At 35.9% G+C, this 26848-nt stretch overlaps 1 protein-coding gene across 1 annotated transcript in view; it reads left to right on the top strand.

Moving 5' to 3' along the window:
* Positions 1-13319, top strand: part of LOC140147528 (uncharacterized) — a 45488-nt gene extending 32169 nt beyond the window's left edge. Inside the window, 10 exon segments of the mRNA XM_072169310.1 lie at positions 4596-4724; positions 6815-6915; positions 7016-7055; positions 7105-7200; positions 7250-7345; positions 7395-7595; positions 8044-8369; positions 11453-11522; positions 12088-12194; positions 12627-13319. Of these exon segments, the coding sequence (XP_072025411.1) occupies positions 4596-4724; positions 6815-6915; positions 7016-7055; positions 7105-7200; positions 7250-7345; positions 7395-7595; positions 8044-8369; positions 11453-11522; positions 12088-12194; positions 12627-13275 (1815 nt within the window). The 3' untranslated portion in view covers positions 13276-13319.
* Positions 13320-26848: the final 13529 nt, after the last annotated feature.

The raw sequence follows: 26848 nt of genomic DNA, 5'->3' as shown, positions 1-26848 counted from the left end.
CTGGCAACATGTCCAGCCCATCTCCATTTTGATTGTTTGATTTTTCTCAAAATGTCTGCAACACCGGTCAGCTGTCTGATGGTCGAGCACCTTACTCTGTCTCGCAGTGAGATGTTTAACATTTGCCGTTCCATTGTTCTTTGACCGGATTGTAGTTTAGTTTCTAAGTATTTAGTTAATGACCATGTTTCAGAGCCATACGTCATTGTTGGAAGGACATATTGATTATATACTTTCCTTCTGAGTGACATGGGTATATTTTTGTTGCATAAGATTTCTTTATGTCTTCCAAAGCAACTCCATCCTGCTTTTATCCTTCTCAATATTTATTCCTTCAAACAATCCTTTAACCTCAGTGTTTGGCCCAGATATTTATACTCCTCAACTCTTTCAATTTCCTGATCTTCAATAACGATCTTTTTATCTGTTGCCATATTTGTCATATATTTTGTTTTTCCTTTGTGCATTTTCAATCCCACCTTCTTGCTTTCTTTGTTCAAGTCATTAAGTTGTATTTCCATATCCTCCACTGTTGAGGTAGTAAGGGCAACGTCATCTGCAAATCGGAGGTCTGTTAATTTTTCTCCATCAACATTGATTCCTCTTTCATCCAAAGGTAGTTTTTGAAGATAGCCTCCATAGCTGCAGTGAATATCTTTGGTGACAACGTATCTCCTTGTCTAACTCCTCTGGATATCTTAACAATTTTAGAAACGTCAGTATCCAGATGGATTTGAGATGTTGCATCTGTGAATATATCCTCCAGAATACAAACATACCCTTCATTTATTCCTATTTCTCTCAGTGCTTGGAAGAGATCCTGATGTTCTACGCAATCAAATGCTTTCTCGTAATCAATGAATCCAATACATAAGTCAAGTTGGTATTCGTTTGACTTTTCTATGAGTTGGTTTATTGCAAGTAGGTGGTCCATGGTTGAGAAACCTTCTCTAAAACCTGCCTGCTCTCGTGGTTGATGTTCATCCAGTTCTTTCTTTCTGTAGTCTATTTTGAAGAATTTTTGTGAAAATTTTGTACAGATGTGAGAGAAGACTAATGGGTCTGTAATTCTTGATGTCTGCTTTGTCTCCCTTCTTGTGAAGAAGAATGATTTTTGCTTCCTTCCAAGATTGTGGGATGCATTTTTGATGATGATTTGGTTAAACAGTTTTGCTAGATGGGTTATTACTTCACTTCCTCCCTCCTCGAGAATATCCTTTGTTATCTCATCTAGTCCTGGTGCCTTGTTTTCTTCATCTCCTTGATTGCTGTTTCTACTTCACGAAATGTGATGTCTGGTAATTCTGAGTTTTCTGGTGATGTTATTTTGGCTTCTTGGCTCTTGGCCTCTGTGTGTGAATTGTATAGTTCTTGATAGAAGTCTGAACATATTTTGAGGATTTCCTCCCTATTTGAAGTTGGTGAACCATCTTTTTTGCGCAGTTTTTGGATTCTGACCTTCTTTCAACTTTTTTTATTTATTTCTTTGGGACCTTTTCCCATTTCCAGTATGTTTTGAATTAGTTTCTCCTTCCTCTTCCTATTTCTCTGTCTTCGTTTCTTTCTGGTTGTTTTAACAAGTTCAGCATATTCTACTTACAAGCCAACAACGAACGTCGGCTTGTTCTGTCTTCTTCCAATTCTTTCTTCTGGCAACTCGTGACATTTTGCGTGACTTGCCACGTTTCGCCCTAGCTCTCTTATGCTTTGACAGATTTCAACCATACTTGAGCCATATGACCACTGGGCTAGACCAAACCACACCACTCCACGCCATACATAAATTCTCCCAGTCACATTTCCCCAATATGACATTTTTAAAAAGTAAAATTTTAATTTTAATTCTTTTAAAGTTTGGCAGAGGCGGGATTCGAACTCACGGCTTTGGCTAGTATCACGTATACCATACGTCCAGCGCCTTAGACCGCTCGACCACGAAGAACTTGATAGTGTCATCGTGAAAATGTATACCTATAATATTAATAAATCGCAACTTCATTACTGCATCATATTTTGGAATTTTATCTGCTTAAAACATTAATGTGTATTATAATAAAGCTACCATTATTTATATTGTTGAATTCTCAAGCGCATAGAGACAATTAATACGAGGTCCTATGAATAGGCCTACATACACAATACATAAAATCGATTTTGATATCGGCCATGTGCTCTGCTGTGCATGTGGTTTCCCTTGAGTGGCGGAAGTTGTATTACTGAAGTGCATCCGAACTCCATTTTGAAGCAAATGATTTTGACAAGGCATTGGATTGTTCCAGTTTGCATCCTAAATCCACATTAGACCCTAATTTTATTTACAAAATCAAAAGATTAGATTATCATAACAACAAAAGCGGTAATCTTTTTGTCGGGTCTAATGTGAAAATTACATTAAAAAATTACAGTTTTTACAGAATTAATTTTCACTTAATTCCACACAAAAAATGGCGTATATAAGATTGAAATAAATTCTCTACCTTCTATACTAGATCAATTGTGACGCAAGTTGTTATCAAAAATTGTTGTGATAGATGTACAGTTAATATTCATATTATCCATTACCTATCTGATGGTACAGTTTTTACACAGAAAATATTTATTTGAAAAACCTGCCACTCGGCTTTTTTCCGGAAAGGTCACAGGGTCGCCGTGACCTGTGCAATAATTACAATTAAAATTTTTCTTATTCCAACAGCAAGCGTTTCTAGAATATATTATGGCGAAATGTGGTGTAAGACCAAACCATCCATTTGACTTTGACCTGGCTTTGACCTTTGACCTTGACCTTATGGCCAAAAATGTTGATTTCACAAAAAATGCTACTCCTTCTACAAATTACATGCAATGATCATGTGACTCATGCATATGAATCAATGTTAACCAGTGCTCAAAACTTGTAAACAGATTTCTGGTCAAAGTCTAAGAAATATTCAAAAAATCACTGTCTTTACAAATTACATAGCAGAGAGTCGCCATTAGCACACATGCATCGCTACTAGCCAGGGTCTTTAGGATGCCTACAGTTTTGGGGTCAAAGGTCATTAAGGGATTACTTCCGGTCAAAAACCAAAATTATCAAAAATGTTCAAAAAAATTTTATCTCAAAAGATAAACAGACCAGAATAATATAACCATCATACATGAATCAGTGTTCCCTGATGTATGCATGGTATTTTTATTTGGGGGTCAAAAGGTCATTAAGGGGTCACTTCCTGTTTTTAGCTGAATAACTTCAAGAATTTTTATCTCGAGAACTAAACATGTTAGAATTTTTAAATTAAAATTGGAACAATGCATTTTGTCGGTGTACATAAGGTTTTTTTTTCATTGAGGTCAAAGGTCATTAAGGGGGTCAAAAGGTCAATCAAAATTTAAAAAATCAAAATCCATGTATAAGTTCGATTAAGCTGAAATTCACCAGGAATATTTCTTATGACATCCTAAGCACAATGCAAGAGCAGTTGACCCCATCCGTGACCCAGGGGTCAAGTTATAGGGGTCAAAGGTCAAATTTCGAAATTGGTCCAATCGAGCTCAAATTCAACAGGAATTATTCTTACAACATTCTAAACATGTTAAAATATTTATGACCCCAAAGGTCAAAGTTTAGGGGTCAAAGGTCAAATTTCTAACTTGCTCAAACTTGACCCATTAACAGGTCGGCTTGTGTGTCATGTTTCGCATGACTTTCTATATAGCTCTTGTTTCTCTCTTGCTGACTTGTTATCTTTTTCCCTGAGTTGCTTTCTTTTTGAGTTCAATTGATCGATTTCAATATCCTCCTCTGTCTTCTGTTTGGAGCTTTTACTTGGAGGTGCTACAGATGCTGCCTCTTCTAAGATGATGTTTGTTATCAGGCTGCATCTGTCATCTATGTTGAGATGTTCATCTTCCAAGATATGAAATCTATTTTGCAATTGGATTTGAAATTCTTCCTTCCTTTCTCTTAGTTTAAGCAAGTTAAATTTCTTCTTTTTCTGGCTCTTGATGAATTTAAGTCTGGCTAACTTTCTGCTGATGTGAATGCAGGCTCTCACCATTCTGTGGTCACTGGCGATATCTACTCTTGTGATGACTTCACAGTTTTTCACAATTCCTCTCTGACTACTGAGTATTAAGTCAAAAACAAGTATAATATAGGTACAAATTGCGCACAAAAACATTTTTGAAATGACAAATCTCAAATGCATCAGATCTTCACAAGTGATACCTTATTAGTTGGCAGTTCGGCTGATCATTTGAACGATAAAGATTCAGATCCCTAAGTTACTCATTTTGTTTTGCACAGTCATCCAGAATCACTTATGTAGTGTATGTTATATACTGAATTATCTTAAGAGCAACTTTGGAAATGGCATCTCCTTTCATAAAGGGTTGCCACAAAAGCACTATTGGTGTGTTGAAACAACAAGGTATCAACATATATATGCAGCACACAATTAGCTGCTTCTTCTATTTCTGTTTAAAATCTTTTTGATGCACAAATTTTGTGTTGTAGTTCTAAGGGGATGTTTCTGTTTATAATGTATTTAATTGAATATATTCATCAGAGTTGTAGTTAAATATTGTCAATATATCATTTCTTTATTTGACAGAAAAGTGCAACCTTAATAACGTATTCTGCTAAGCAGCCAGTAGCTCTTGCATCAGCAGGTATGGAGTTCTCTGTTGGTGTCACATATCAAGGACAGGTGCTCACCTGGGGATCACCAGAGTTTGGACAGGTAACAAAATATCTCTCAATAAGGGAGGGGTGGCAGTATTCATATGACTTGTATATTATATTCCAAATACAGGGTGTCCCAAAAGTCTCGATACCTTTTTAAACCTTCGTATCTTTAAGAAGAAATGGTATACAAAAAATTTGAAAAGAAGACACTTGGGCAATTGTTTTGGTACCCTTTTGTGCCTCCTACTTAAAAATAATGTTAGATGAATGTATAGGCACATAACGCGTAGTACCATACAGCAGCCATTCCTTTTCTGAACATTCACAGATCTTCTTGGGCTTGCTGATACAGCACGTCTTACTTTATCAATGTTTAGTGTATCGCCTTGTCTTCCCTCGTCCATAGCGCACTGAATCACGTACTGATCCTGTCTTAAAGAATTTGTTGACAATGTTTTTATGCAGCATTTTGATGGTGCTCGAGCATGTCCAGTGAGTTGATAATGTTCATTGAACTTCTTTTGAGTAAGTTTGACCGATTTCGTTTCGGCATAAAACCAAAGAATGTGAATTTGTTGTTGAATATTGTAAGTCATGTTGATACAACGCCATTTATCACTTATTCGTGCATACAAAATGTCAGCACTGTGCAAAACAAACCGCTTGAATGCAATGGGGGGGGGGGGTGCAGAGCAAAACAATGGTTTCAACAGGACGGTGCGACTCCACACACAGCCAAAGTGACTCTCCAATGGCTTGAAAATCGTTTCCATGAGAAGATCATGTTCCTCAAAACTGATCAAACTTAGCCACCTCATTCTCCGGATTTAAGTCAACCTGATTTTTTTCTGTGAGGTTATCTCAAAGACCGAGTGTATAGCACAAAACCTCGCAGCATACCCGACTTGAAGGAAAACATAAAGAGTGAGATAAGAAAACTAGAAAGAGACACTTGCAGAAGCGTCATTCAGTACTTCACCGTGTGTGTGAATTTATATGATGGACATCTTGAACATATTCCGAATAGACTACTTGCAAAACAAAAAAAAGTCCAAACTACGGAAGAACAAAATAAAGATAATGTGAAGTTGTTGGGAATAGTGTTTCAATTTGACAATGTTCCTGGTGATTTGTTCCCATTAACCATTTTTGCATATGCACTATATTCATGCATAATGTCTTCTGACTTAGCATGAAAAGGGGAGTTTCAATGTGACAATTCAGATATGATAGGGGTATCAACTCAATCAAAACATTATAAAATCCTTGAGATAAGGAAAATTACTTTACCAAGTCACTTTGTTAGGATTGTGAGCAAATGCAGAAGAGGGTGTTAATTTGACAATTCGTTTGCATTTAATTAAGTGTTTTTGTTTCTCCGGTTGAGAGAGCGATTTTCCAATATGATAAACATTTGCTCGTATCTTCATACTACAACATGCAAGTATTAGCAAGTTTGGTACCAAAACAATTGCCCAAATGTCCTCTTTCTAAATATGTTTTCATATTTTCTGTATACTATTTCTTCTTAAAGATACAATGGTTTAAAAAGGTATCGAGACTTTTGGGACACCCTGTACATACATATTTATACAATTAAATAAGTGAATAAATAAAAGCAAACACTTGTAACAAGAAGAACTGCATACTATTCACATGTCAACATTCTTATGGTGGCCCATCTCTATATTTATATTATATTTTTTTGAGAACTCCTACCTTATAGGTAAGAGTAGACCTTGGCATCGCTGGATATAGATTTTTTTTTACATTTGCCATGTTCAAGGACTAATGTCCAACATGGCATTAGGGTCTATATTTTATCGGCCTTATGGTCTTTACAGCATGTGTCCTATATTCTTTTTGGAACCCTACTTATAACTTGTATAATATTATATTTTTATAGTATAAGAAAGTTTTAACTTACGTCTCACGACTATTATATTCAGAGCTGTGGTAGCCTGCGGCTTGCATCCACAAGCCTTTTATTCTTTTATCTTTGTATTGCACATAGTAACTTACAAAAACATCATGTTTTCATTAAATTACCGTGACATGATCTTAGATATTTTAATCATGTTTGCACTTTAAGGATAACATAGAGGTTCACTGATTAGTGTCTTGTTTCAAATATATTCATTTCAGCTTGGATTAGACAAGGGTAACACCAGTCATCATAGTGCAATGTATGCTAACCCAAGGATGCGTAAGATGGGACAACCCAACCTATCCAGTAGACCAGTATTGCACATAATAACTTAGTGTCTTGTTTCACATATGATCATTTCAGCTTGGATTAGACAAGGGTAACACCAGTCATCATAGTGCAATGTATGCTAACCCAAGGATGCGTAAGATGGGACAACCCAACCTATCCAGTAGACCAGTATTGCACATAATAACTTAGTGTCTTGTTTCACATATGATCATTTCAGCTTGGATTAGACAAGGGTAACACCAGTCATCATAGTGCAATGTATGCTAACCCAAGGATGCGTAAGATGGGACAACCCAACCTATCCAGTAGACCAGTATTGCACATAATAACTTAGTGTCTTGTTTCATATATGATCATTTCAGCTTGGATTAGACAAGGGTAACACCAGTCATCATAGTGCAATGTATGCTAACCCAAGGATGCGTAAGATGGGACAACCCAACCTATCCAGTAGACCAGTATTGCACATAATAACTTAGTGTCTTGTTTCAAATCTGATCATTTCAGCTTGGATTAGACAAGGGTAACACCAGTCATCATAGTGCAATGTATGCTAACCCTAGGATGCGTAAGATGGGACAACCCAACCTATCCAGTAGACCGGTATTATCACCTGCTGTGGTTCCTGGTTTACCTCAGATACCAGTCATATGTGATCTGACATTTGATGACAGTGATGAGGAAAACAATCCTCAAGAAGACTCATCGGTAAGTACTAGTAATTTATGGTGTGCTATTGACTGTAACACTCATCAGTAAGTACTAGTAATTATGATGTGTTATATACCTGGCGCTGGCATAGTTTTGACTATGCCCGCAAGAGTAACTATTCCCCGGGCATAGTTCTGCGTGTGCTTTGTTCCCATAACATAACACGCAAACGCAAAATCGGAATCAACTGAAATTTGGGGAATAAGCTTTTTTCGTGGATATCTACTTTAAAATGTCATAAAAAGAGGATGCTTGGATCATGAAATACTCCTTTAAAACAATGTATTGACTTCAAGAAAACTGAAAAAACAATACAACAAAAGTAATACATGTGTGTATGATCAAAAGTGTTGCTATAAGAAAATTATTCTGCTGTAACAACTGCAACAAAAAATTATCACCAATATGAACCCTCTTTTACTTGTTTTTTAAATTTGATAATCAGACTACAGGTGGTATTGCTGAAATACCATTTGATTGGAACTTACCAGACCTAGCACAGCCAAACACCGACTCTGGGCAGAAGAGGCCTTACAGTCACGCTAGTATTCAACTATCATTACACTCACTAGACACCTACTACAACCATCAAAAAGTGCTGCAATTATGTATTGATCACAACAACTGGAGGGCTGCAGCAGAGCTGTGTGAAATGGATCTAGATTACACACAAGCTCTTGATTACCGGTTACGGGAGTTTTCCTCTACTGTGAGTGATGACAAAGAGAAATGTGCAGAAGAGGCTGCTGTGTTAATTAACAACTACATCAAGTAAGAGTTATTTGTTTTTCATTGTATTTAATCTAACTCCTCCAGAAAAAGTTTGTCTTGTGCACTCCTTACACTGTTGGGTCAGTCCATATCAAAACAGATTGAGTGTACACCCACCCTCTTGGATTTTGCTCTCCTTTGGCTCAGGGGTACCTTTCATGGATCCCTAGGTGAGGTCACAAGAAAAAAATTCAAATTCAATTTCGTTTCCAAATGGCGGGCCATCTAAGTTTGGCGACCTTGACCAAAATTGGGAATTTAAAGTGTCCAAATGACAAAGCGCTCTCTTTGAGAGGCATTTTCTTCTTAATTAAATCAGTTGTGACCCTCTTTTTGAATGTGGTCACTCACTGGCTGTGTCTGAAATGCCTAATGCCAAAAAAGATTGATTTGAATTTCGAATTTGGGATTTCAGGGGGTCAAAATCAGCACTTCGTACTGTTCAATCAAATTATCTTTGATTTTGAAGGACCCATGATAATGTCACAGTGCACTTATAGGTCCTAATTATGTTCAGAATGGATTAACCATGTGCCAATGTCTATGAGCAATTCAAAAAGAGAAATTTCTAGACCCCCTACAGAATTTTAGGCCTCCCTAAAGTGGTTCAGCCACAAATGGCGCTTAAAATTGGCAAATTTTGACACCTAATAACTTTAGGTGTACACCAGATATGAATTTTTAGTCTTTTGCATCTGAAAGAATGTAGTCTAATGTTACTAGGAACATAAGATTTGTTTTGTATTATTTGTGTTTTGATACTAAGTTGATGGTCCCAAAAATCCCAATTTTTGAGTAATAATGTACAGGTTATGGGTACAAAATGTCAATTTCAACATACCCTTTTTCTATTTTTGATCATTGTCTTATTTATCCTGTTATTACATAGTTAACAACGTCCGATTTTGGTGTCTAATTATGTTTTCTTGCATGAGAAATACAACTACATAACTTAAAAAACTGTACAAGGAACCAATGACCTCCTTATTACAATATGGACGCTTTTGGCAGACATATTGCAAAAAGAGGGTCATCGGTTCCTTGTATAGTTTTTTAATTTGCTTAGTTGTATTTCTCATGCAAGAAAACATATATAATTAGACACCAAAATTACTAAAATCAGACGTTGTTAACTATGGTCAGAATTCAAAAAGGTCGTTGACCTATGAACATTTTTAAATCATAGCGCCCTCCTGAAAGGTCTGACACAAACAAACTATACATTTTTGGAATCCTCATGACCATACGAGTAATTTGATATATTACTTGACATAATTGGAAGCATTCTGAAAATTTGACCCCCATAACCTGTACTTTGCATGTGCATCGTTGCCAGGAAGTGCATTTTTGACCCCCTTAAAAATCCATACAGAGGATTAGAAAGTAGTTTTTCTTATTACTTGACTCAAGAGCAACTTGAAATATCAGGATAAATAATACAAATGGCTATAAAGTGATCAAAAATATAAAAAAATATCATACTAAAATTGGCATTTTGTACCGTATCCTGTATGCATGGTATGTTAGGCAAAAATGACTATTTTGGAAAGCGTCAACTTAATACTAAAACACAAAAAATACAAAACAAATCTTATGTTCCTAGTAACATTAAACTACATTCTTTCAGATGCAAAAGACTAGAAATTCATATCTGGTGTACACCTAAAGTTATTAGGGGTCAAAATTTGCCGATTTTAAGTGCCATTTGTGGCTGAACCACTTTAGGGGTGGCCTAAAATTCTGTGGGGTCTAGAAATTTCTCTTTTTTGAATTGCTCATAGACATTGGCATATGGTTATTCCATTCTGAACATAATTAGGACCTATAAGTGCACTGTGACATTATCATGGGTCCTTCAAAATCAAGATAATTTGATTGAACAGTACGAAGTGCTGATTTTGACCCCTCTGAAATCCCAACGAAATTCAAATCTATCTTTTTTGGCATTAGGTATTTCAGACACAGCCAGTGAGTGACCACATTCAAAAAGAGGATCACAACTGATTCAATTAAGAAAAAGTGCCCTCAAAGAGAGCACTTTGTTATTTGGACCCCTTAAATTCCCAATTTTGGTCGAGGTCGCCAAACTTTGATTGCCCGCCATTCGCAAACGAAATGGAATTTGAATTTTTTTCTTGTGACCTCACCTAGGGATCCATGAAAGGTACCCCTGAGCCAAAGGAGAGCAAAATCCAAGAGGGTGGGTGTACACTCAGTCTGTTTTGATATGGACTGACCCTGTTCTTTCTTAGCATTACCAACAACTGCTGAGTGCCAGTACTGAAGCCTATAATTACAAACTATTCTACTTTTGTATCATGTTCTCAAGGCTGTGTAGCCAATGAGCTTATGGGGTTGGTAACAATTTTAGATAAGCATGAGACAGTATATGTGACACAATCTGGTCCATAGGGACCAAAGGCGGCAAATATGAACTGAGGTAAAGGTAAAAATGTGAAGTAAAAAACAAAAAAATACATAAGAAAATAGATATCAAACACTTCATAAATTTAGAACCAAGTATGCTAGACCTTTGGTGTTTTCAGTAAATGATAGCTTATTGTATGTGTAATGCAATAATAACAGTAACTCAATTTTCAAAAATGCCTCCTTTGGCCCCCATGGACAAGATCGTGTCACATATATCCATATCCTCCACTACATTTAGTTGTTGGGACAGTCAATTCAGAATTACCTGCCCAACTGACTAGTACCACACATGGTAAGGTACAGCCCTGCATTTGCTAGGAAGGCATACTTAGCAATTAAAATGGATTAGTGCATTATTACATTCCAACATTTGACAGCCATGTGTTCATGGCAGAGGGAAGATTGGGGATATTATATATATATAAGGATAGTTAGTCACACTATCAGTAACCTGTATTGGTGTGTTGACTGATCCTCAACTCTAGATACAAATTTTAAACGACTCTGGGTACAAATTTTATTTTTACGACAGCAGAATAAATGTAAAGTGCTTTGATACATGTAAAAGGCGCTGTATAATTACGAACATTTATTTACACAATAATATAAAATGTACATGATGGCTGCAATGTTTGTCTCATGTGTCATAACAGGTTAACACAGGAGAGATTTGGTGAGAGTGAAAATGACTTACAGAAGGCAGCAAGACTTATTATAATACAGGTAAGATGTAATCAACTTCCTTGATCACTCAAAATGACTTACAGAAAGCAGCAAGACTTATTATAATACTGGTAAGATGAGATCAACTTCTTCCTTTATCATTCCCTAACAATGGTTATACTATAGTCTATATATATCTACCTCGAGTCACCTGCACTAGCTTTGAAGTTCAGCGTATGCTGCATTGGCTTAGCATCCTTTCTTGTGTGTACATATGTGGCATGTTGATCGCGCATGTAAAAGCATGTACACACACCAAGTAACGCTAAGCTAACACAGAACATGCTGCACTTCAAAGCTAGTGCTGGTAACTTGAGGTAGATATAGGCTATAGACTATGATTGTGGCCTAATATTCATCTGATACCATTACACATGTGTCTTACTGAAAGTAAGATACCACCACCTGTGAAACAGGTATGTTGCTTTGTAATTGGTAGCAGTGATTTAACAATTTGGGAATTCTTTATGGCCATGTGAAAAAGTCTCATTCTTTCAAATTTGACTATAGGCCACAGTTTTGTAATTATTTTGTAAGATGTTTCCATTTCTTTCTCTTTTTCAAGGTGCTGAATTTCTGGAATCAACATAGTTTTAGTCAGGAGAGATTAGAAGATATTTTCAGGCAGCATTTGTCCCTCATGGCATATCCACTGAGTCTGCTGATATTCAGGTAGGGAATATGCTAGTAGTTAACACAAATCTTACTATATGAACAACCCAAGGCTACAAAGCAAGATGTATAGCTAGATTCAACATGCCATTGCCCATGTCCCCTGAGACAGATTGGCAACTATCCTTTCATAAAATATAATACAAAAATGTGATTTGATATAGGTTTCTTACAGTACTAATCTTTCTGTATAATATGATTAATGGCTTTGAGAACTTCCTCTATTAGAACTTATGCATAAATACCATGTACTAGGGATAAAACAAACAAATTATATGACCAAATAACAGTTGTAAAAGCATACAATAAAAGTTGCAAGGCATAATACAGCCGGTACAGCATATTTCTTAATTCAAATATATTCTATTACTTGCATACCTGGAAGTAGCAAAGTATTGCAATCTTAATGATGTGTGTTTATTTCTTCTCCAGTAAACCAGATATGACCCAGTCTACCTCAGGCAAGGAAACACAGTTAATACCACAAGAGATTTGTGATAGATTCAGCTCTCAGCTCTGCCTTGACATCACACAGGTTGTCATGCAACACATCACTCAAGGTAAGCCTCACCAGGAGTACATTGACATTGTCAAAGGAGCCGCTACCAGTCCACAAGCAGTGGCACAGATGGGTCTTGCAGATACCCCACCAGAGGGTGGTATCTCACTAACAAGTCATCAAGATAGCTCTGTACCTGAGGAAAAACTCTGGGAGGAGATCTTGCACAATCTACGCAAAGATCTTCATTCAAGAGCATACATCAGTTTATCGGCAAGTGAAGTTGCTAATTTGGTGAATAATGGTCTGGATGGGGATGATCAGGAGAAAAGTGACAAGAGGAAGGATTGTATAGTATTCACATGTGGACATCATTATGATAGACAAACATTCCAGAGTACTACCATCCCTCAGTGGCTAGGCATCATGGGAAAGCTACCAGTGCCTTTACCAACCAGTGCCGAAGTGTTCTCTACCCAGTATAGCAAAGGGGAAGGATTCCTTCCTATGGCATGCCCCCGCTGTGTTCACAATGGTTTGTATCAGGAGCAACTAAAGCAAGAAGCTAATAAGCATAATTGAACATAATACAGCATGCTAAACTGAAATCCTGGTTTGTGAATGATCTGTCAGTAGAATACAAACTTCCAAATATGACTTGCTCTATTTTTTTTGGGGGGGGGGGAGGTATATCAGGTGACAAAATGTAATCGTTATCCTGATTGTACAGGGCTTGCTTAGTTCTGTGACAAATTAGCTGAAGTGTATTTGAGCTGTAGATTTGCTGAAGTGGATTTGAACGACAGATTAGCTGAAGTGGATAGATATTTTTACTGTACCAATTATGGAAACAATTTAATACTATAAGAAACAAAAAATCATCGTCTGTTTCGCCAAAAGATGGGTAAAATTCTTTTTGGGCCGGTAACTTAAAACTTGCTCACCCGGCTGCTAAGTGGCAAAAGGAAAGTTAATTTCCATCCCTGCTTCACGTTTCTTCTAAATGAAATTCACTAATTCTGAACACTATTTACAAATGCATTGGACAATCATCTCAAGCTAAAGATGATCCATCCAGTATGATGAGTTGCTTAAATGATACATCATCCATGAACTTCCCATATCTTGCCTTGAATAAACATGCTAAGAAAGTGTATTTTTATTTTGGTATAAAGCCAGTTTAACCTAGCAAAATGGCATGTCTTATTTTACCTTTATGTTCTATAGTGTGTCTCGTCTCATGTTGAGAGTAACGCCATGTTGGATTTTGTAGCGGCAGATTCAAATCAGTGCATTTATGCAGTTACATTGCCAGCATACAGATAAATCACCCTTCTAGGCATACGCATATGCCCTGCAGGATTAAGATAGCGTGCGCTATTCAAAAATGCCACTGCAAAATCCAACATGGCATTGATCTCAACTTCAGTAAAGACAGACTATAGGTCTCTTTCTGTGTGCTCAGTATGCTGCAGAAGGATATAAGGGAAATATATAATGTTTAATTCCTTAATATATAATTTCATAGTATAATAGTAGGCACATCAACAACAGGAAAGATACTGCTGTGATTTCTGTTGCCAATGAATGATAGATGTGACCTGATGCTGAAGAACTGGGCATAGATATAAATTGCATTTGGATTAGTTGTAAAAAATGATGCATCTCATTATGAAAATATCAACTCAATTGCCAGACTGTTAATAAGCTGTAATGTCAATTAGTAGTATCACACATGTATAGTGTCATTATTTTGTTTTGGCCAGTTTGATCTTAGCCACATTATCAAAATACAAATCGTATGTTTATTTATTTCCACTGCCAAATTTGCCAACACATGCAAACAATAGTTAACAATTTAGTACAGCAGCTTGTCACAGTCTAATACCACTTTGTGACACATTGTGTAAAGTACATCCTAAGCAGACCTAATTAGCCAGTGCTATTTCCCAGTGCAATTGTTTCTCATCGATGTTAAAGCAGTGCAGTATCATGTGTGATGTGATATTGCTGTACAACTTTTCAAATTGTTTTATAAAATTGAGCTACCGGTATAGTTGTTGGGCAGGAAAAACCTCTTATATGTTTGTGGCCCCTGAACTTGTTTAATACAAAACTGCCAACAAGTTATATGGGAAGTTTTGCTATAAACATGTTCAGGGGCCAATGACACATAGGAGGTTTTCCCTGCCCAACGACGACTGATATTATTGCACTATTATTTCATCAATGTGTAATCCAAAGTCATCATTCAAGTATAGAAAAGTTATTCCTCTGATCCTCTGATCATATGTTGGCATGTGTCCTTGATGTTTGAACACATATTTATCCCATTACTCAATGACAAAGCCAATGTCACAAAATATATATTTTTAAATTTGTCATTGTTTCCGTGCACATTTGTGTGTGTCTTAAATATGAAGTTACCTCATGTAAACTGAAATATCAGTAATCGTATTTACTGCACAATCACTGTATATTATGTATATTACACTGCAATGATTGACAAGTAAAATATTGTTCATTCATTCCAATCAAGAACAAAGTGTGTTAGACCAATATTGTAAGAGTGTTATAATACTTGAGACACCTTAACCACCCAAGCCTAATCACTTATTATACATACAACTTGCATACATAGTAAACATGGATACTCCTTAGAAGTAGAATTCCCTCATATGTGATCAATATACGTATGTATCCTTAATTTTGTCAAATATTTGAATTAAATAAAGTGACCAAGATGCTTCAGTCTCGAAGGGTGGACAATGGTGGATAAAAGCCAGGATGGCAAATAATTTGGGAGGAAACCTGAGAGTGAGAATGGAAAGCAGTAGGGATTGACCCAGCAAACTAACTGACTTACGGTCAAGATCCACAGAACCATAAAACCTTGATAGTTAGCATATGTGCTTACTATCAAGTGCTTTTAAAACATGCAAACATGAAGAGCCCCATCCACAAAAGTGTAAAGAGTTTTGACCAAATCATCGATACACATAGTTATATATGAACAAGAAAACCTGCAAATGTGTGTCTCAACCCCATTAGCTCAGTTGGTAAAGTGCCAGACTTTTATACAATTTCATGTTTTCAAAAGTGCTTGATAGTAAGCACATATAATAACTATGAAGTTTTTATGGTAGCTTAATTCCCAGCTTAGTTCTGTGATTTTAACCACGAAGAGTGTAAATGTAAGATGATTAAAAAATACATTGATAGGAATCAGAAATGCAAAAACATTCAAAAACAAAAGATATGAAGGACCAATATATGTTCACTTAAATATTTGAAACAAAGTTGCAACACGGCCCCAGGGAAGACTGGTCAGCTCAAGGGCTGATCTGGGCTTTTCCGTGTATAAATAAAATTAAATAATGACGCCATATAAATAAAATTGAAATGAAAATGAAATGAAAATATACCACCTTATATTGTTAACATTATTGTGCTCAAAGGCTACCCTATTTAAAGCCCTGAATATATTTATGGACAAAATATACATAAAGAAATATAATCATTTCTGTGCTTACAACAATATGACATATATATTGCATTTGGATATACATGTATAGAGTAATGTTTAAGTGACTTAACTGTATTGTGTTCAGCTGTTGCAAATATGCAATTAAATTTGGTGATAACAGTAATATATGCATGAAAGCATGACAAGGTGAGGTCAAATATAGCTTGTCTGCTTGCCATACTCGGCAAAGTTGGCAATGGTTACAGGTGCTGATGTGTGATTGTGTAAATGTGATAGGAAGTAATGTCCATGAAAAGTGTCCTATAAAGGAAGACTATACTTTGATCAGTTGGTAATTGGGGCCTTATATAACATCAGATTAATATCAATATATTTCATTTTGAGAATTGTCTTGTGACATCTCACCAGAAGTATCACAAATTATTAATTGGAAGTCCTATACTTTGTGTACTTTATTTAACACACACAATATAGACCAAACAGGTCAACTATATCACTCTTAAAGTGGGTCTACTTTTTGGCATAGAAGTAAAAGCCTAACAATTCCCGCCGATTACGAGCTGATCAAAGCATATGTGTCAGTATTCACTATTATTCAAAACCAACATGTCTCTAAGCTTAAAATGCTTATTTTACAGTAATTGGATCTTGTCAGATTTATCAATATCAGATTATACTCATATTGGATTGAATTTGTAAGGAAGTTGTTACAGTAATTTGTTTCCTAGATGGCAAATGTTGCATCTTACAACTCCACTACCAGCCTAGATCTCATAGACATTTTGCAATTTTCCAAATGTTGGTAAGATAATAATTTAAGACATACATGTCAAACATACCGCATTCAAAATAGGGTATAGAGTGAAATTTGTGTGACGTTTCTAATTTCTCATTTCTCAGAGTTAATATTAGAACAGTGAATTTTAAAAGCCTGCAAAAATATTTTTGACGACTGGCTTTAATGTGTAGCTGTTTAAAACTGTAAATAAAAGAAAATGCAAATTGTCGGAACAATCAAGACTTTTTAAAGAACTCCAAAGATCTGATATGGATAATTTATTTAACCTGTAGCCTCAATTATAAATTCATTTTCACAACATTAGTTTTGTGGTTGCGCCGTATGCATGCCAACCAACTGCACTTGTACATTGTGTGTACCCTCTGTATGATTACATTTACGTGCACAAATCAAGACTGCGACCAGCAAAACACGCACCTATGTCACTACCGAACTTGAAGCAAAGCACAGTATAAACACAATTTGAAGTTACTTGTATAACAACTTCTTCCAATCCATTTTGTGCATGATATGTATGATGTATTGTGTATTTGTCATGTTTTGACGTAAAAGTATTATATATATAAGGTCCAATGTCACCTACATATCTGTGTGTATTATGTGAAGTAATGATATAAAGATATATATTTTTCTATGCTTAACAAGTGATTTGATCATAGCTGCATGGACTCTTGTAAAGATGTTGTACTGACCATGTTATTGTTATTCATTAGCAACAATTTGTGTTTGTCAGGATGGGGATCAACACGTGGTGCTGGGTTTCTCTACCGGAAGTCAGTTTGACACAAATTACCCAGTCATTGTGTATCCTGGAACAACTTGTAACATGCATTGCACTGTATGCTCTGCTGATTGGGTGTGCAGGGCAGGGAGGTACTTTAACACCCGCCCGAATGCCAGGGGTGAGTGACTTTGCTGTCAGGCAGGTAAAATTTCAAAAGTTCCCACCCGCCTGGTGGATAAGAAATTGAAGATGACGACTGGTAATATCGCAACCCTGAGCTGAGCAGCCCGAGCTAACTCTGGGATTTGATATTTGAACTTTTCTGTCACTCCGTTGCCTCAGGGAAAAAACGGAAATCCCCAAATCAGTGTAATGAATTGAGTTTCCAAATACCAAGTTCCATGACATTGGCCAGACGGCCTAATACTTGATGCATTATGCACATGCACAACATGTACCTCTGTGTGTGTGTGTGATGTAAATGCAATACTTTTAAATATATTCAGACTCGGGCAAATGTTTGGGCTGGCAACATTTCTATCCGGCTGGTACCGGGGGCTGGTAACTTTCACATTTATGAGTTACCTGCCTGACTGGCTAGTGGCCAAAAAAGGTGCAGGGTGTTAATGGACACGCTATTAGCACCCTGCATATTGTATTGTGGGAAGGAATTTTGGTAAAACTGGCTTACGATGGAGAAACCTGGGATTCACCTATTTGGTATATCTCTAGAAAGATCACAGCATACATCTCATATAGCAATGATAGTAATGGTTGCAGTATTTGATCTCTCCCCAATTAGCTACAGTTGACACAGGCAAATGTTGCAGTTTTTGATCTCTCCCCAATCAGCTTCAGTTGACACAGGAGACCGTTTGTCTCAAATGACCAAGAAATTATTCAAGACCAAATCTATTACTTGATGGATTTACCATAGCATTACGTATGGTGAAATATTTGGGTGGTAATCTTTGAGTAGAATATGTAAATACTCAGTAAAAATGATACACATTTTTATTTGTATTTATGCTAAACCTTGATTTATTTTTGGCTGAATTATGGCTTAATAGCATGGTTTGAAACTCAATTAAGGGTGAAGGTGTTCATCTGACCTGGAATTTAAAGGAAATGTATGTTAAAGGCGCTGTGCTATCTAATAGGTCAGCAGCAAGTTGTTCACAATTCAAGCTGTTTGCCATAAAATATCACTAAGAGAACATTATTCATGGCACACCCATAAATTATAGTGAAATAACAGGAAAAACAAGTTCTTAGATTGATGCACTCTTAAAATGATATATACTATGTTAGGTTGATGGGATGCTAGATGCAAATGCAGCAATAAAGTGATATTTGCATATGGCACAATGTGGTTGCTAATATTAAGCCAATTACCAGTGAACGAGAAACAAAGGCTGGGGACATCTGGGGGAAATATCAAACAGTTGAAAGTTCATAGGATTGTTATTTACAGAGAATATCTTTCTGTAAAGAATTGTTTATGTTTGGAGCTACTGTAAAAACTCGATAATTAGCATATGTGCTTACTGAGCGCTTTTAAAACATGCAAACATGAAGAGCCCCATACACAAAAGTGTAAAAGGTTTTGAGCAAATTATCAATACACAGTTATATATGAACAAGTAAACCTGCAAATGTGTGTCTCAACCCCATTAGCTCAGTTGGTAAAGTGCAGTGCCAGACTTTGGCACAATTTCTTGTTTTCAAAAGTGCTCGATAGTAAGCACATATGCCAACTATTGAGTTTTTGCGCTATTTTACTTGTTAGATATTCATTTCAGAGAGACAGGGATGTACTTTGGTTGATTTATGATTTATAAATGGCATTGGTATAGAATGGTGTGCTTGTAGTGGTCGTAGCACCTGCACTAGTATCACTTTGCGTAATGGCTGATGAATTGAGCAAGAGTAAGTTGAGACTTTACTGACACATGGCGCAGCGAAAACCTGAATGTTTCCATTTATAAGTGGAACAAAGTATAATGGGCTATTCCATTTGAAATCCACACCACCCCTGTGGGAGATTTTCCACAGAGGGAGTATAAATTTGAAATTAACACATCAGCAGCTCCATTTGAAAGTTGCCCTCCCTTAGGGGAAGATTCAGGCTGAATCTTTCTCAGAGGGTGTATGAAATTCAAATGGAGCTGGCTAATGTGCTCATTCCATTTGAAATTCATACTCCTTCTGTGGCAGATATTTCCAAAATTTTCCACAGGGGTGGTGTGGATTTTAAATGGAATAGCCCAATGAACGGACTACATGACACATGCAAGGAGAGGACGTTGGTTGTAGACTGTGATCTGAATGTGTGGTGCTTAATACTGAGATGGTGTTATATAATTAACATTTAGAATGTCATATTAGGAGTATAATTTATATGATACCAGTTTGTATGTGGAAAGAAGTTCTATATTTTATGTTTGAGATTCTGTTTAACAGTTGATTTATATCAAGATTATATTTAAGAGACCAAGTTTAATTGTGCAATGTGTCAATAAATATCCAAGAATCAAACCTCGGTTTGTAACCAGTATCTTGTTGTGAATTTGAGTGTATTGATTTTGTTTGACAAATGAGGAAAAGGAATCTGAATGTCATACATGAAATTGAAAAATGATAATATTGACTTAAGGTGGTAGTACACGCCTTGATAAATTTGTGACTATTTTTGCATTTTCTCAAAAAATAATAACACACTGGTAACAAAAGTTATGTATATTATAGGGGCAAGGAATCCAGTTACTACTGGAATTTCAGTGACTCAAGACAAACGGTACATTATCTATGATAAGAAAAGAGGTACCACTAGAATGTACCTCATTTCTTAACATATTATAATGAACCACTTGTCTTGAATTACTGAAATTTCAGGGAAGTAATTGGATTCCTTGCCCCTATAATATACTTAACATTTGTTACCAGTGTGTAGTTATTTTTTGAGAAAAAGTTACCAGTGTGTAGTTATTTTTTGAGAAAATGCAAAATTAGTCACAAAATTTATCAGGGGGTGTATGTATTGTAAGTAATGATCAAATATAATATTATTTCAGGAATGTTTTTTGTTCATGGAGTGAACATTTCCCCACTTGAACCCATATCTCATAATGCACAGTTTATCTCTTACATACACTGTGTCATGAATAGATATTGTAGCCTATCAACCCTATGGTTAAGAGGCTAGGAAATAATTTCTAATGTCTCATACCTAGGTTTGTATCCCTTTATTTAATCCTGCCCCACATGACATGGACTTTTTAGCACATCTTATCTTGTATTGAGACAATGGCAGACAGGACTATTATTTTGCCTCTTTTCTAAGCATGTTTACTATTGGATTGAGCCATCACATGATTTAGGCTTTACTGATTGGTGGGTAAGGTCAATGCTATTGTTTATTTTGTGATAAGGCTGAGCATATTACTGCATATATACTGCGCCAATAAAGTATCCTTACACTTGGAAAAATAATCACAATTCAGTATCGAAGTTACGTAATGTTACTATGTCAACGGGATCACGCGCTAGAGTAATGAACCACGATCGAAATGATCACCACATAAAGTATATGGCACTCGAAGGCATACCAAAGTAGCGTGATCCGGTAACCAAGAGAATTACGTAACCACTTCGATGCTGAATTCCCAAACTGAACAATATTGGGGTAAATTTGTTTTTTTAATAGATGCACTAGCTAATCCTGCACATTATGACACCACATTGAATCAATGTGACTTCAAGAACAAAGTTACAAGCATTTGATTAGACGAAGGTCCAGTTTTGAAAGTGACAAACTGGCCTATTCAAAACTCCACAGACTAGACATCTGGTTTGAGAGTGGTGAATGGCTAATTTATGCGTTTGGCTTTAATTTAAAACAAAAGGAACAAAAGAAAACTGAAACAAATGAACTGACAAATAAAATAAAAGTTATGAAAAGTACAGAGAAATAAAAACTGCTTTAAATAACGCTTCATTGAAGAAACTGTGTTGTCTCTTTGTTTCACTTGTTGGAATCTTTTTGCGCCTTGGATAGGCCAGTTTGTCACTTTTAAAACTGGACCTTCGTCTATTCAATTGCTTGTAACTTTACTTCTTGAGGTCACATTGGATTCAATGTGGTGTCATAATGTGCAGGATTAGATAGTGCATCTATTAAAAAAAACAAATTTAACCCAATATTGTCCAGTTTTGAAATTGTGATTATTTTTCCAAATGTAAGGATACTTTATTGGCGCAGTATATGTAAAATACACTGCTATTTTGATACAGGCGATTTACTCAATTATATACTTCCAACTGACGAAATTAAGTTCCTGTTATCTACCCAGTAATGTTTGCTTATCTTAATTACCCAGGGGGGCCACTGGTCATTGACCAGGGGGTATCATGCGTGGCCAAAGATTCAAGTAAAAAGGGTCTTTTTTCATGATCAGGCACTGTACTTACGTATCGTGAATAGGGTATCTAAAACAAGGAAATTTGAGAAAAAGGGTATACCTTGTACAATAAATCAGTGTTTAGGGTCCTTTGAGACAAATGTAGTATGTAATAAAGGTTAAAAGTTATGAACTTTTGAATTTGTGTTTTCCCAAATATCATGAAGGGTTTTAGAGTCAAAATATGACTGATTTACTTGCTTCTAATGGGGGCAAAAATAATGTCAATACTTATTTAGGGTATGAAATTGCACTTGTCATACTTGTTTGGGTGCATTTTCAGACCTCGTAAATACTTGTTTAGGGTGCTATTTGAAACTTCGTGGCCACGCATGATACCCCCTTGTCAATGACCAGTGCCCCCCCCCCCCTGGGCTTAATTAGAGCTCTAGTGGGCCAAGGTTATTATTTGCATGGTATAATTGACTTGGAAAGTTTGTTTGCTGGAGAGTTATATAAGTATATAAGTCAAGAGTCAGGATGTAGGTATCATTATGCCTCAAATCACTAATTTATTGTAAGATCAGTGCAGGTTAGATATGAAAATGGAAAGTTACAACAAATGACTATACCCCTGATTCGTGAACTGTGTCTTTTTGAAAGACTCTTTTTGTTTCTAAGTGAGATTATCAGAATTCCTTCTGTCAGTGAACTAGTTGATTTAATGCTGCACATTATTTTAATCTTCTCCTTCCTCATAGTCCGATCATAGGGTCTATGGTCCGATGGTTATCAAAGGCATGTTATGATAATTTTCTAGCCTATTTTCCTGTGAATTAAAGGAGAGATATATACAGAAAATTAGGAGACCATTGACCTATTGGCTTTGGCCTGAATTCAGGCTTTTCAAGGCCATATTTCTATACTTTTATTTATTTCCAGTCCGTATCGGGGCTGTTTAATCCATTTTATGTGCGATTTCAGGTTTTTTTTGTTTCACTAGTTCACTGTGAAAACCACGAGCCCAAAACCAAAACGAACACCAGGAACTTGAAAAGACCCATTGTCATGATTGCACATAATCCCAATGTTCGGACGTCTCAGTTATAGCTTTTTTGTTGATTTCTTGGTTTTAAGCTCTGTAACTTTGTTAGAAAAATTCGAGATGTATTTTAGACATCATTATTATGTTAATTATAGGGTTGGGCGGTATATACCAGGGTGCCCATTTTTTGGGAGGCATAATATATATAATTTACTGGGTTTACCCATTATTTAACTCCCTGCTTTAAATGTTTTATGGATAAGCTCGAGATGTTTTGTCAATGAAAAAAAATGATAGTTATTTCCAAATTAAATTTGATTTTAGAATAATTACTTTATTTCAGATTGCACTTACAAAGCAATTGTCCAAAATAAATAAGTTGCAAATATGCAGAAAATTTTGATAAACGTTTTCATGTTACTATTTGTTTTCTTTTTAATCACCATGTCGGTTGACTTTGTTCGTCCCGATAAGCTGCTACACTGTTTATCTATAATGAGATAAGTTTTTTTTAAAGTTAGAAAAGGAAATATAACAACAATAACAGCAAATGATAAATTATATATTTTGCCAACAAATACTAGTCTTATGAGACATTCGGTCTATCTTTATTCAGTGCTATATACTCTGTCTGGAACTAATGCAAATTTTGAATTAAAAGTGTTCAGTTGCATGAGGCCATGGCTTTGCAGAAACATCTGTAAGTAAGGATCAATGGTGTATAGGTCGAGCGAGGCGAGGCCCAAGCAAGTTACTGTACAATGTAGTTTTACCACTTTCCGAAACACCTATGTGACCGTATCAATCATTTCTATGTTGCTCTCTTCATTCAACTGTCTCGAATACAGTGGCGTAGCCAGGACGTTTTCAGAAAGGGGTGGGGACAAGGCAAATTTTCAGGGCAAACTTTGACGGAAATGGTCAAAAATGGGCTAAAGATAACAATAAAATATTATTGTTATTGTTGTTGTTAGTGTTATTATTCAGTATTATATCATTATTGTTCGCATCTCGACCACAAGAAGATGTCGATATCCTTGCACTAAACTGCGAGTGATTAATTTCATTTACAAATCTCACATTAAAGGGCATGTTTATAAAGTTTTAGCGGGGTCGTCATCAAATGTGATAGTAAACTTCTTTATGCCAGATCCATTAATCAGCCGCACACATTTCGCTATGAATGAGATAAATCAGGCTCCGTTATGCCGGATTCATGTTTAATTCAACATCGAATATGTGATGCAACAAAAATGACATTCGTTATTCAACCTGTTTCAAGTCATTTTTATATTCGAACGAATGGTTTCTTTGCGATAAGTCGATTATATTCAACGAAATATGCCTACTTCAATAGGCCTACACCTTTCAGCCAAAATGCCGTTAGAAAAATAGACGCTCAGTTTCGCGTAGGCCCTACTAGTTAAATGTCACATTTTAACTATAGCTATTTCTTTCAAGGGTGCATGGAAATGTCATTTTTAGTAATCCAGTTTTAACAAAACAATGCAAATGATTTATGAGTCATGAAAAGTATATTTATTAATGTATTGAGCCAAAAATCAAATATAGGCCTATTGAATGAAGTGATGATTTTGTTCATATATTCATGTGTCAAGTGTTCTGCACCCCCACGAAATATGAAGTTTCTACTTAGCATGTCTAGTTTCAAAGAAATATATTGGCTAGTTTAAAATGTGACATTTTGGCGTAATAAAAGAGAAAAAACTTCCTTAAATAGCGTGACCGTTGCCATGGAAACTAAATAAAATGCGCGAATTACAAATTTGATAACATAGCCGAAAAGATTCTCCAGATTTCTGAACACATTTGTCCCTTGGCTGCATAGCCTCTCTATATACATGCTTGTCGTTAGTAGAGACGGATCTTCGATTGTCTGATTCGTCTCAATGAATAATCAGACTTATCCTTAGGACCTTCCGATTTCGACATACGGGATATTAATTGTTTGTTGATCAAACGACAGCATAAGGGACAGTTCACAAACACTTGTTAGGGGGCCTGATGCAAAGGGGTGGGCTGAAATTTTTGACCCTCCTAAGGGGGGCTGAAAAAACGACCACAAATTTTCCTGGGAAAATCGAGTTTATAGGCCTTTCTATCAGTTGACCCATAATTGTCATGTCAAAAAGGGGGAGGGGCTGAAATTTTGAGATCTATAAAGGGGGCCCTGAAAAATATTCGCGATGAAATTTATTGCATCAGGCCCCTCCCTAACACGTGTTTGTGAACGGTCCCTAAGTAGGGAAAGAGATGGAAAGATGTCGTGAATGTTTAGATATGGGGCTAGTTGTGTAAACATATTAAATGAAGTGGGCCTACTTGTTTACTGACTAGAGGTTCATCAAATTTGCGGAATTTGTCATGACGAGTTTCAATTTGACAAAAACAATTAATTTTGAAATTCATATTTAAACGCATATTCATAATCATAATCATATTATGTGCAAGAATTTCAAAATATTGATTTTTCACTATTTGGCACACAATTCTTACCAGATTGTAAATAAAGAACATAATGGTTTGCAGAAGTTGTATACTGACCTATGGCATTTTTCAGTTGGTAGACCATGTTTACTTTTCAACAGACCAAAGTTGTAAATCGACGACTGAACCACGTTTTCCTGTTGATATAGGGTTGCATTAAATGGAAATTCTGGTGCAGTGTTTTTGCTTTAATTTTATTGTTGCTGTAAAAATGAAAAAATAAAAATTTAACTTTCTAATTGAATTCATTCTTATCTTTTCAAGATTATGCCTATAGCTTAAGGGGGTACTATACCCCTGCCCAATTTTGTGCCTATTTTTGCATTTTTTTCACCAATTATAGCGCATCGGTGACAAGTATATGTATATCATAGGGGCAAGGACTACAATTACTGCACTGGAAATTTTATTTCAGCACAGACAACAGTTGTGGAGTTACAGTCAAAAATGAGGGAAACCCAATATTTGATCAATAAATCAATAACTACATGCCTTGAGTTGCTGAATTTTCAGTACAGTAGTTGTAGTCGTTGCCCCTATCATATACATATCTTACTTGTCACCAATGCGCTATAATTTTTGAGAAAAATGCAAAAATAGGCACAAAATTGGCCAGGGGTGTAGTACCCCCTTAACATAACAGACATTTTTTTCTTCAAACGATCTTCAAACGACAGGAAAACATAACCTCAAATAAGATACAAAAAATAGTATAGACATGTTGCTAAACATAAACTGGAGTAGATATTCCTCAGATCGATCCATAAATTGATGCTATATCGAGTTATCAATACCGTTTCATTGTTAGGTAAATTTGATAAATTTCACTATATTAAAGGAAGACGTAGGCCTATATAGACCATTACATTCTATTTATATATTATAGATGCAAATTTAAAGTATAGACCTCTGGTAAGGTAACCGTTACTAATAGTTTCACGGAATATTATAGATGAATAGAAAATAGCTACTCTCTAAGAGTTAAACGAAGGACAACCCGTTTTGAGTGGAAAACACTCGAAAATGAAAGAAAGTACATTTTCTTTAGGCAATATTCACTCATTTCAATCCTTTTAGAGTAAAATTTTTCCACTCAAAAAGGGGTTGTCCTCCATTTCACTCTTTCACTCTTTTTTCCCACTCTTTCCAATCGGTGTTAATTTAGAGAGTACAGCGTGTTTATATATATTTT

The sequence above is a fragment of the Amphiura filiformis genome, chromosome 3 (assembly GCF_039555335.1).
Source record: "Amphiura filiformis chromosome 3, Afil_fr2py, whole genome shotgun sequence".
In the NCBI taxonomy this organism is placed as follows: Eukaryota; Metazoa; Echinodermata; class Ophiuroidea; order Amphilepidida; family Amphiuridae; genus Amphiura; species Amphiura filiformis.
This window is presented reverse-complemented; position numbering and strand designations above follow the sequence as displayed.